The sequence below is a fragment of the Bos indicus x Bos taurus genome, chromosome 5 (assembly GCF_003369695.1).
Source record: "Bos indicus x Bos taurus breed Angus x Brahman F1 hybrid chromosome 5, Bos_hybrid_MaternalHap_v2.0, whole genome shotgun sequence".
In the NCBI taxonomy this organism is placed as follows: Eukaryota; Metazoa; Chordata; class Mammalia; order Artiodactyla; family Bovidae; genus Bos; species Bos indicus x Bos taurus.
The window spans coordinates 63,562,664-63,574,917 of record NC_040080.1 but is presented as its reverse complement, the minus strand read 5'-3'; the positions used below and the strand labels follow the sequence as shown (position 1 = coordinate 63,574,917).

General features: G+C 47.0%; 1 protein-coding gene across 11 annotated transcripts; it reads left to right on the top strand.

Annotated features, from left to right (window-relative positions):
- The first annotated feature begins 771 nt into the window (after positions 1 to 771).
- On the top strand, positions 772 to 11,854 carry NACA (nascent polypeptide associated complex subunit alpha). 11 transcript variants are annotated; one of them, XM_027542266.1, is made up of 10 exons: positions 772 to 880; positions 1,730 to 1,801; positions 4,214 to 6,897; positions 7,447 to 8,836; positions 9,946 to 10,031; positions 10,218 to 10,295; positions 10,528 to 10,674; positions 11,076 to 11,204; positions 11,419 to 11,541; positions 11,730 to 11,854. In XM_027542266.1, exons 2-10 carry the CDS (start codon positions 1,732 to 1,734, stop codon positions 11,742 to 11,744), a joined length of 4,722 nt encoding a protein of 1,573 aa, XP_027398067.1. In that variant the 5' UTR covers positions 772 to 880; positions 1,730 to 1,731; the 3' UTR covers positions 11,745 to 11,854. The 11 variants fall into 11 exon arrangements, with proteins under 11 accessions (XP_027398067.1, XP_027398066.1, XP_027398065.1 ...); XM_027542265.1 differs by having other exon boundaries at positions 4,214 to 7,185; XM_027542264.1 differs by having other exon boundaries at positions 4,214 to 7,381; positions 7,451 to 8,836.
- The last annotated feature ends 400 nt before the right edge of the window (positions 11,855 to 12,254 follow it).

The window sequence follows — 12,254 nt, the reverse complement described above, 5'->3', positions numbered from 1 at the left end:
GATTGAGGGCAGGAGGAGAAGAGGACGACAGAGGATGAGATGGTTGGATGGCATCACTGACTCAATGGACATGGGTTTGGGTAGACTCCACCAGTGGGTGATGGACAGGGAGGCCTGGAGTGCTGCTGTTCATGGGGTCGCAAAGAGTCAGACACGACTGAACGACTGAACTCAGTGTTAATATTGTATTTGTTGAGTCCTTTTGGAGAGAGGATATGGGAATCAGGACCCCTGACCTTTTCATTAACAAAACGTTTACATTCTGCTTTTCAAAAACTACTGTATAAGAAGTGGGATCCTCTAGAACGGATGAGTTTCAGGATACAGTGTCCAAAATAGGCAAAAAGAAATATACTGAGTATAGAAATTTACACCTTTACGATAATCTCATTTAAATTATGTATTCCAAAATAATTGACAGCCTAGGTCACAGCTACCTTTCATTGGTGTGACTACAATCTCCGTGTATTCGTCATTATTTAATACGTCGTTCTACTGAATTAATTGATAAAAGGAAGTCAGAAAGTAATACTGTTGTGGCTACTTTGCTGACCCGAGAGAAGAGGCTGCTGCCTCAACATGAGGGACGCGAAGGGGTCGGCTTTCTAAGGACTGCATAACTCAGGATAGAGAGTTCTGCCAGGCCAGCGAGTCCTGTTCTAATTTCATACCCTTATTTAGACCTCGTCACCACCCACAACTGGAAACAGCCGGATGACTTACTGGATAAAGGAAGTGACTGTAAGCAGCTCCTGACCCGGAATTAGATCCTGGTCCCGCCCCCTCCGCCAGGCTTCGTTCTGCAACAGGCGTGGGTCACGCTCTCGCTCGCTCGCTCGCTCTCTTTCTGCCGCCATCTTGGTTCCGCGTTCCCCGCACAGTAAGTGCTTGTCTTCGCCGCTACTTTTTATCCGTAGCCATCCGCCTTTCTTGCGGCCTGAGGCGCCGCGCAGAGTAAGAGCTAAGGAGAATTAGAGGTTTTATGGGGTCACGGGGTTCCTATTCAACCCTGGGCAGTGTGGCCTTGGGCCTCCGGACAAAATGGGGTCTGCTCTTGGTGTCCTGGCAAGAATAGGGCAGAAAGGCCAGAGAGTCCAGGGCTAGGGAGATGGGAGCCGTTGGGGATGGAAGTGGGCTGCGTCTGCTGTTGGAACCGGCTTCACCAGACCCCAGAGGATGTTAAGGGGTCACAGCTTTGGAACAACCACCTCCCCGCCCGCGCGCGTATACACACACACACCCTTATTGTGACAAGCCAATGTTGGGACTTAAGACACTCTCTTTCCCCTTCTGGGTCCCGGAAATCAGCAAACGAGGGTCCTGGAGGTCCTCGCCCAGAAAGCGCGTGGGGGAGAGGGGGCGCGGCGTTTCAAGGTAGCGTCTGAAGTCTCCCATCCCGTGCTCAGGAGCCAGACCGGGATCCTCTCCCTCGGGTTGAGAACGCAGTGATAATTGCTTCTGTGTGGGATTTGGAGTGTGGAATAAAACGAATCCCTGGGCACTGGGAAATCCGCTCTCCGCGGAGTGAAGAGGAGCGATAAAAAGGTGATTCTCTTGATCAAAAATGTGAGGGTTACGTCGTGTTTTTCACCTATTCCAGCTACTTTGGGGAGGGTTGTCCCACACACCCTTACGGTATTTAACAGCCCTCAGCAGTTTTAAGCGTGACTCTGGATTGGGCAGCAGAATGGATCCGAGTCAATTCAGGCCTCCTTTTTATTCCCTTCAGAAATGCCCGGTGAAGCCACAGACACCGTCCCTGCTACAGAGCAGGAGTTGCCACAGCCCCAGGCTGAGACAGGTAGGTTCCCCCTGGACCCCTTGCCCTTAATTAAGATTGTAAAATTGCCCCTAAAAACATATGGTGGGTTAAATGACAAATAGACTATACTTCTGTTTTTTAGTATTGGTTCTCATTAAAGATGGGGCTGTAGCTGTACCAGGGAGGAGAGTCCATAATAGTAACTTACCTATTGGAAATAGGTGACACACTGGCAGGCCAAGGAGACCTGAGCTTTTGTGAAGTTCCAGCCAGCAAATTGCATCAAGGTTTTAGATGGCAGTGCTTGGCATTGTGCTGTCATCACATGCCTGGATGAGATGTGTGCTGGTTGGTACATGTGTTCTCCTGGGCCCTGGGGCCCTCCTAGATTGGTTAACTTGTTTTGTGGATTGGTGCTGAGATGTTTCTAGTGTCCTGGAACAATGCCTTCATCAACAGCTTATCTGGAACCCAGGATTGAATTAGAGCCTTCTTTTGACTGCTCTTTAGCTTTGAAATAATGAGTGTAGAACGTAGTGTAAATGCAAGGTTTGAATTCTGTTTAAAATACATCGCTACAAAACCTGAGGGGGGTAGTGAAAAAACTTTTATGGTAGTCTTCTTGCTGTTCAGTTGTGCAGAAGTAAATGAAGGGAATCTTCAGGCTATGACCTCCATTCTCACCTCTCCCCGCCCCCATGGTAATTCTTTTTTTTTTTAACTCCACCTGTCACTTAAGGGCAGTTTCTATCTCCTGGAATTAAAATAGTTGAAAGCATTAAGGTTCTCCCTCCCCACCTGTCTGATTTAGCAGCTGAACGGATTAATACAGCTGCTTGAAAAGAAAAAGGAGGGGGCCTCTGAGTTGGGGAATGAGCTATATGAAATCCTTGAACTACTGGGACTTAAGGAAGGTTACAAAATAAAGGACTGGTTTCTGAAGATTCTGTAGTTTCAGAGTTAGACAAAACTTTAGAGAGTCTCAACTTGATTTTACAAGTGTGGGGACTGAAATTCAGATGAATTTTGAATAATCTGAATCAGGCTTCAAAATTAATGCTGTTTGCTTCTGAAGCAGTCCTCACAGCTGTTAAACTTATACCTGAGTATTTTGAGATTGCACTGTAGGTTAGATTAAGTGCCTGTGGTGAATACTCGGGGTTTTTTTGTTTTTGTTTTTTTAATACATAACTATAAATAATTATTAGAGTTAGTATAGAAACTGACTCAGGAAATACGTTATGGTGTCTAAAGCGAGTAATTTGGGCCTTATACTGGAGTTTTGAGGTTCAGTGAGAAGAAAACATTCTAAGTTTCAAATTCTGATTAATATGTTTGAGAGCGTTTGCACTGTAGTCATAAAGACTTTGAGCTACCAAGTTTCCAGGAAAGACTGGTTTGAGCCTACCTTTGTAGTGGGATACTCTTGATTGAGTGATCTGTGAATTTGGATGCTCTACGCTTTTTAAAAAAATAATACTAATACTCCCTTCTAGGTGTTGAGCAGTCATTTAGAATCTTTTGCATAGCTTCAGTGTGATGCTAAGTAGTGCCTGTTTTGGCACAATGGCATACTCGTCCAGATTAAGGGGTGAGGACCCAGTGTATTCTCTCCACTTGAATTCCCTACTTTCAAAATAGAACCACAGTCTGGTTTGACCAGTTGGATTACAGTTTCATAATACAGTTCCTACCCTTGTGACTAAGCTCTGTTACTCGTGGTCTAATTCATCCAGATTGATGTCTGAAGAGCTAACACTGCTTAGAGACTGTAGAGGCCATGCTTTTGTGGTTGGTTTTTTGTTTGTTTGATTTGGGTGAGTAAAATGAAGTATAGGGAAGCTCAGTGACTTAGTATTTAATATTGAGTATTCTGAAGCCTGAGCATTAAGAGACCTGTGTTTCTCATTCAGCTCTGATTCTCCATCATTATTGCCACTCATTAGCTTCCTTGTTCCAGTTTTCAACATTTGTTTCAGTTCATGCCCCTTGGGTGGATAGAGTAGAACTTGCTATTGGTGATTCCATGGTCTGTGAGAAAGTCTTAGGGTTCCTTTGAGGAGGGAAGAGAAGGGCACAACTGGGAAAGGGTAGGAAGCCTACTGTTGCCAACTTATTCCTGGGCCTGTGCTCCCCATTTGGAGACTAATAGGCTGGTCTTAGACTGTTCTTCACCCTAAAGGGGTTTACTTATTTTAGTAGATTTGGGAAAGGAGAAGAATGATGTATTCTACTTGACCACTGAAGTATGTTTAGGGAAGATTGCTGTTGCTTGTCACCTTTGTCTAATCCTGCGTGGTGACTTTCATTCTCAGATTTAAAATTCCAGTGTTTCTTGTGTGAGGCCTGTTGTACTAAGTTGGGCTGTATAACTCACTTGTTTTTTTCCTTCCCTTTCCTCCTTCACTCCCCGCCTTTTTTTTTTTTTTTTTTTTTGCTTTTCTTTTCCAGCTGTGCCTCCTGTGTCTTCATCCTTGAGTGTCACTGCTGCTTTAGGGCAGCCTAAACCTACACCTACCCCTCCTTGTTCCCTGGCCTCCCAACAATGCCCTCTGGCAACCCCTGACCAGCCTTCCCCATTCCTTTCTCCCTCTACCATTGCCTCAACCTCTTTTGAAGCTCCTTTTCTCCAGTCACCCCATGGGACAGCCCTGCCTTTGGGAGCTGCCCCTCCCACTGACACCCCCATTTTCTTACCAAACCTAATAGGGCCTCCCATCTCCCCAGCTGCCTTAGCTCTGGCCTCTCCCATGATAACTCCAACTCTGAAAGGTGCTCATTCCTCTTCAGCTCCCTTGGCTCTGGTGGCCTTGGCTCCCCACTCAGTTCAGAAGAGCTCTGACTATCCCCCTAATGCTCTTAGTTCACCTCCATCAGTTGCCATAATTGAGTCGGGGTCAGTGACATCTCCGTCAGCTCCAGTTGCTCTCTCAGAACCAAAGCCCTCTCCTAGTCAAGTTCCCTCTCAAGTAATTCCTAATCCAAAGGGTACCCCCAACCCTCCAAGTATAGTCAGTGCTATCCCTTCCCATCTTGTAACTCCTTTGGCCTCTATTCAGTCTGAACTAGCCTCATGTTCTCAGATAACACCCGCCACTCCCCCAGCCATCCCTTCCCCTCAAGTCAAAGGTGTCTCTGTTTCCTCAGCTCTGACTGCTCCACAAAACCCTGTAAGCCTCAGCCTAAAGGGACCGCCTAGCCCACCCACTGCTTCATCTCTTTCAACTCAGTCTTTTGCTGTGGCTGCTGAGTCCCCTCCAGTTCTCCTCACTTCTCTGGACTCTCATCTTACACCTTTACATCAGAGTTCTCCTGTCCAAACTTCAAGTTCTAATATTCTGTCAGATCCCATAGAAGATACTATTTTTGTAGATCATTCTTCTGCAGATGCCTCTTACACTTCTCAGAGATCTGTAATTCCTCCCCTTCCTTCCAGAAATGAGGTGGTTCCTACTGCTGTGACTGCTTTTCCAGGGGGGACTCCAACTTCCTCTCTGGCTATGTCTGCTGACAAAGGCATCTCTGCTGTCACTGACCTAGCCTCCTCAAATATAGTTGCCTCTTGTCCATTATCTCCTACAGCCTCTCTCATTCTCAAAGATTTTCCTAGTACAGCAGCCCTGGCAGCACCTAAAGATGCCCCCTCTCCCCAAAGTACATCATCTTCTCCAGAGATAGCTCTTTCTCCTGAAGCCACCCTAGCAACAAAAAGCTACCCAGAGCCTCTCCCTGTAGTGAAGCCAGCCAGTACTACTCCCTCTTCTTTGAGTGTTAACTCCCCAATCTCTGTAATCAAGACAGGTTCTTACACAAGCCCAGACCCAACTAATCTGCTTCTCAAAAGTTCTTTCACTACCCCAACTGTAGCTGCATTTCCTTTGGAAAGTGCTGCCATTGATGGAGTGGCTTCTACAACTGCCAAAGGTCCTTCCACTCCTTCAACTGCAGCCAGTCCTTCCACTCTTAATACTTCACCTTTGATGCCTCCAACCTCTGAAAGTTGCCCTATGGCTCCAGTAGTGACTTTATCTTCCCAGAATGCTTCTGCTTCTCTAGCTCCTATGGCACAGGTCCCTGAAATTCCCAAGTCTGAGTCTTCTACCCCTCTGCCTCCAACTGGTGCTCCTCAGGGTGAAAAGAAAGTTCATGGCATTTCTCAAACCTCACCATTGGCACCTATGGCTTCTGCTCCTGAAGGGTACCCAACTGAGGACTCTGGTGCTTCTATTACTGCATCTTCCAAAGGAATGTACCTAGCTGACTCCCCATCTCCTTTAGGGACTACTGTGTCTCCTCAGCCTAAAAGAATTCCAACCAAGAAGGGTTCAGCTACTGCTCCCTTAACTCTTGCCCCTTCTGCTTCTAAAAGTGTACCTGCTATCCCTGATACTCCTGTTGGAAATCTTTCGTTCACTATTTCTCCAGTTGAAGCTTCTTTTCCAGAGGCGGATCTTCCTTTTCATGTCTCTAAAGGATCACTAGCTGAGAAGCATTCCCCTACTCCCCCATCCTCCAGAGAGGCTCCTGTTCCCCCGCCTATGGCTCCTTCCCCCAAGGAGGGGCCAGCATCCCCATCCCCTAAAGAGACCCTTACTCCTCTAGCTGTGACCCCTTCCACCCCCAAAAGAGCCCCAGCAACTCCTTCCCCCAAAGAGGCTCCCACTCCCCTAGCTATGACTCCTCCTTCCCCCAAAGGGAGCTCAGCAACCACATTACCTAAAGAGACTCCCCTTCCTGCTGTGACCCCTTCCTCCCCAAAAGGAGCCCCAGCAACTCCTTCCCAAAAGCAAACCCCAGCCACCCCACCTCCCAAAGAGGCTCCCACTTTCCCAGCTATGGCTCTTCCCTCTTCCAAAAGAACCCCAGTTAACCCACCTTCAAAGGAGGACTCCACTCCCGTAGCTGTGACTCATTCTTCCCCCAAAGAGAGCCCAGCAATCCCACCTCCCAAAGAGACTTCTTCTCCCTCAGCTCTGACTCCTCCCTCCCTCAAAGGGCCTCAGGCCCCCAAAAGAGCCTCAGCTACCCCATCTCCCAAGGGAGACTCCACTCCCCCACCTGTGTCTCCTCCCTCCCCCAAAAGGGGCTCAGCAACTCCATCTCCCAAAAAAGCCCCAGCTAGCCCACCTCCAAAGGGAGACTCCACTCCTCCACCTGTGACTGCTCCCTCCCCCAAAGAGAGCCCAGCAACTCCATCTCCCAAAAGAGCTCCGGCTAGCCCACCTCCAAAGGGAGACTCCACTCCCCCACCTGTGACTCCTCCTTCCCCCAAAGGGAGCCCAGCAACTCCATCTCCCAAAAGAGCTCCGGCTAGCCCGCCTCCAAAGGGAGACTCCACTCCTCCACCTGTGACTGCTCCCTCCCCCAAAGGGAGCTCAGCAACTCCATCTCCCAAAAAAGCCCCAGCTAGCCCACCTCCAAAGGGAGACTCCACTCCTCCACCTGTGACTGCTCCCTCCCCCAAAGGGAGCCCAGCAACTCTATCTCCCAAAAAAGCCCCAGCTAGCCCACCTCCAAAGGGAGACTCCACTCCTCCACCTGTGACTGCTCCCTCCCCCAAAGGGAGCCCAGCAACTCCATCTCCCAAAAAAGCCCCAGCTAGCCCACCTCCAAAGGGAGATTCCACTCCTCCACCTGTGACTGCTCCATCTCCCAAAAAAGCCCTGGCTAGCCCACCTCCAAAGGGAGACTCCACTCCTCCACCTGTGACTGCTCCCTCCCCCAAAGGGAGCCCAGCAACTCCATCTCCCAAAAAAGCCCCAGCTAACCCACCTCCAAAGGGAGACTCCACTCCTCCACCTGTGACTGCTCCATCTCCCAAAAAAGCCCCGGCTAGCCCACCTCCAAAGGGGGATTTCACTCCCCCAGGTGTAACTCCTCCATCTCCAAAAAAGGGCCCAGCAACTCCATCACCCAAAGGAACCCCCACTCCCTCTGCTGTGACTTCTCCCCCCAAAAGGGGTCTGGCAACCCCACCTCTCACAGGAGACCCTGCTCCCCCATCTGTGGCTCCTGTTTCCCCCAAAGAGGCCTCAGCAGCAGCATCACTCAAAGAAACTCCCACTCCTTTAGCTGTGGCTCCTCCCTCCTCCAGAGGGACTCTGGCTGCCAAAAGAGCCTCAGCAACTCCAAACACCAAAGAAGTCCCTACTTCCCCAGCCGTGACTCCTTCCACCAAAAAAGCAACAGGAACCCCAGTCCCCAAAGGGGTGCCCACTCCCTCAGCTGTAATTCCTCCCTCTCCAAAAAAGGCCCCAGTCCCCAAAGGGGCCCCAGCAACCTCATCCTCCAAAGAGGCTCCCGCTCCCCCAACTGTGATTCCTCTCTCTCCCAAAGAGGCCCCTACTTCCCCAGTTTCAGTCACATGTCCCTTGGGGTCCACTGCCCCTCAGGCATCTAAAGGGCCCCCAATAAAGAAAGGCCCCACAGCTTTCAAAGCAGTGCTTGATGGTTCAGCTCCAGAAAGTGCACCAGTCATCACAACTCCCACTCAGAAAGGTCCACCAGCCAAGAATAGTTCTATTTCACCACCTGTGTGCCCAGATCCCTCATCTCAGAATGGTACTAAAGGACCCCTTCCTGCAGTGGCTCCAGCTCCTCTATTGACAGTCTCTACTCAGAAAGGTTCTTCTCCAAAAGCCCTCCCTGTCTCTCCCTTAAAGGGCAAAGATTCTTTCCATTCCCCAGAGGGCCCCTTGCCTCCTCCTTCTGAGTCAGAGACATCTACCCCTTCAGCAACAGCTGCCCCAGAGAAGAGCCTTCCTAAAGCTGGATTAGTGTCTGTCTCTCCAGCACCTACCCCGTCAGTCTCTCTGCCTCTTGCTTCCTCCCCAGTTCCCCCTCTGCTTCCTAAACAGCAATTTCTGCCGTCCTCACCTGGGCTGGTGCTGGAATCACCCTGTAAGCCCTCAGCCCCTGCTGATGAGGATGAGCTGCCGCCTCTGATTCCCCCGGAACCAATCTCGGGGGGAGTGCCTTTCCAGCCGGTCCTCGTCAACATGCCCACTCCCAAACCTGCTGGGATCCCTGCCCCAACCCCCTCTGCCAAGCAGCCTGTTCTGAAGAACAATAAGGGTATTTGCCTTGGTTTGCCGTGTGCATGGTGTGTTGCCCACAACCCTCCCGGGCTACCCACCAATACTAACCATAGGATGCGCCGCTTTTTCCAGTATACCTGTTTGTGTTTGGGCATAGAATAAGTTTAAATGCAGAAACTCTAGGCATGTGAGACAGAATCTTGGTTTTCGCCTCAGATAGTCCATTATGTGTTTATTATCTTGTGTAATGTGGTCCAGACTAACTCTGGGTCCATCATCTTCCTTACCTACCTGATCTGACACTGAAAACCAAGACCTTCTAGACCTTTAATTTGCTCTAATCTCTACCACATCACTAACCTTGTCCCTGGGCCTGGGATTTGCTAAAATATTGGGAAATGTAGAACTGCTTGAATTTCTTCATATCTTAAACTTAGTAATAACCAGTGCCCAGGGACTCTTCCTCCAAGACCTATTATTTTTCCTAGCCTGAGAATGGTGGAGGTGTATGCTTTTACCCTCAGTAGTCCATTGATGCTTGGCCTTTGAATTGAGGGAAATTTAAATATATGAGTTACATTTGGAAGAAATGGATGAGGTCATAGGACAATTATCTAGAAGTGACTATTAGAACTATAGATCAGCATTTTGAGACTATTTGGGTCGTGTTGATTAGATCAAATTGCTAGGGTTAGCAGTTTGAAAATAAAGCTAAATGTGTACACAACTGCTTCTGGCCTCCCCCAACCCAGTTTAAAGGATGAGGGGAAAGTGTCCCTCCCCTCAAGACCGCCTCCACAATGTCATCTTAACGGTCTTCACTGAAGTATACCTGGAGGCACCTTGCCTACCAGAACCTTTCTAAGATGGATGGGCTATTGGGTAGAATTTGGCATTGCATAAATCATTGGTATTTGCCTGTGCCGAGAAGTGAAGAACTTGAAGAAAAAGTAACAGTTATATAAAATGCTCAGCTGTGTCTAGTGTTTCTGGGGCTGGGTCTTTAATGGATGTGTACACACTAGTTTTTGACTAAGTTACAGGCTATCATACTGTATAAACCAGTGACTTTTGGTCTGGGCAAGCCATGGTGAGGTGCCTCTTGTAATCTTTGCTATAAAATGTAAAAGTTATTTGTTATTTTAGGGTCTGGAACAGAATCTGATAGTGATGAATCAGTCCCAGAGCTTGAGGAACAGGATTCTACACAGGCAACCACACAACAAGCTCAGGTGGGTATTATCTTAACTTACCAATGTAAGTACTTGGGTCAGAGAAACATTGGTGAACCAGTGTTAATCAGAGAAAGCTGGCTTATGCGTTTGGAGCTGTGAACTTTTGTAAAGGGAAAACCACATGGGGATTTTGGTATCCAGGTTTTACATTCCAGTTTACTCATAGCTATTTGATTTTCTTAGCTGGCAGCAGCAGCTGAAATCGATGAAGAACCAGTCAGTAAAGCAAAACAGAGCCGGAGTGAAAAGAAGGCACGGAAGGTAAGAATTGAAGTTATAAACAAGAGTTAAAGGTTCTGATGAAGCAACTTTGGAAAGGGGGAGTCTGTAGTGGAACTCAGGGTAGTGGCAGGAAGCCTGGGAATCAATGATATATTCCTGTATAAACTTTTCTTTGCCCACAGAAAGTCTTTGCTTAGAATGTAGTTTTGTTGAGTTTATTTCCTGAAGCTGCTTCTAAAGAAGTTGACAACTGTTCTTTTTTATTCTTTAGGCTATGTCCAAACTGGGTCTTCGACAGGTTACAGGGGTTACTAGAGTCACTATCCGGAAATCTAAGAATATCCTTTTTGTCATCACAAAACCAGATGTGTACAAGAGCCCAGCTTCAGATACCTACATTGTTTTTGGGGAAGCCAAGGTAAGGAAAGTTTTCTTGAGAATTACTGTAGACCAGGATTTCTCAACCTCAATGCTGTTGACATTTTGGATCAAATAATTCTTTGTTGTAGAAGGGCTATCCATTAAGCAGTATCACTTGCAGTTGTGATAACCAACAAAATCTCCAGGCTTTTGACAGATGTCCCCTGGGGGACAAAATCACCCTCCAGTGGAGGACCACTGCTTTAGACATAAGCTATTTCTTTGTCTACAGGGAGATATCAGTATAATCTGAGTGAGATCAAGCCATTTAAAGCTAGGTGGTAAGTTAATGTGATTTAGATTTAAGTTAAATTCAGAGTGAGAGTTTGGGAAAGATACCATTTTGTTGATTTACTGCAATTGATCTACTCATTTGAATCTGTACTTTCTGTCCTATAGATTGAGGATTTATCTCAGCAAGCACAGTTAGCAGCTGCTGAGAAATTCAAAGTTCAAGGTGAAGCTGTCTCAAACATCCAAGAAAACACACAGACTCCAACTGTACAAGAGGAGAGTGAAGAGGAAGAGGTATATAAGGAAACCTTTTGTGCCTTAAATCCTTTCAAGATAATACCATGTTTGTATTGATGAGTGTGTTCTACATGGTTTTAGGCTCTTGAACTCCATGAGTTAAGTAGCTTTTGACTTAATGTTAAGTACTGTCTGTAGATTCAGGAGATGCCTGACAACTCTTGAAGTTGTTCTTGCCTTTAGTTTATTAAGTATTTTTTCCTTATCTTAGGTTGACGAAACAGGTGTGGAAGTTAAGGACATAGAATTGGTCATGTCACAAGCAAATGTGTCGAGAGCAAAGGCAGTCAGAGCCCTGAAGAACAACAGTAATGATATTGTAAATGCTATTATGGTAAGTATCCAAGCTTATTCTTTGACTCCCGCTGCCCTGACCAATTGCGGGTGACTAGTTTTTGTGCTTAATATCAGCCAATTAAGAAGCCTCTTTCCAGAACCTGTTCTGAGTTTTCTTGGATTTTAGTGACCTGTATTCTCTGAATTTGCCTGTAACCACTTCTGATGATCTCTTTTCTCTTACAGGAATTAACAATGTAACCATCTGAAAAGAGGACCTTTTTTTGGTGTTTCAAAAGAGTAACTGCAGCTGGGTTTGAAATTTGTACTGTTTCTATCATTAATAAAGTTATGGCTTCTTGTTGGATGAACTCAGTGGGTGCTTGATCTCTTCGGGGTTGTGGGGACAAAAGCTCTAGAAATAAAAACACATTTATTTGTAACTGTTAAGACCTCAGCTTCAGTTAAAGAGGTTTAATGCCGCAGGTTTCCCTTTTAATAATTATCCTCTCCTCTGACCTATGATCTTTCTGAAAACATATTGGGACTCATCTGGCCTCTTGTCATGTAATAACTTGGTACAGGGTTGGACGTAACAGATGTGAAATGCTTGCCACAGAGGCCAGGTGAGGCCCAATATGTATTCAGATAGTACTTTGTAAAAAAGTGAAGATACTAGGACTTCCCTAGTAGTCCAGTGACTAAGACTCCTCACTCCCAGTGCATGGGGCCCAGGTTAAATATTTTTTTAAAGGAAGGTGCCTCATGAAG

Bases quoted from the DNA above. Each gene is read 5' to 3' on its own strand.
- NACA (XM_027542260.1), top strand. From the start codon at position 1,732: ATGCCCGGTGAAGCCACAGACACCGTCCCTGCTACAGAGCAGGAGTTG. The intron at 8,837-9,945 runs GTATTTGCCTTG...TTGTTATTTTAG, and splicing joins TGTTCTGAAGAACAATAAGG to GGTCTGGAACAGAATCTGAT. The intron at 10,032-10,217 runs GTGGGTATTATC...TGATTTTCTTAG, and splicing joins CAACCACACAACAAGCTCAG to CTGGCAGCAGCAGCTGAAAT.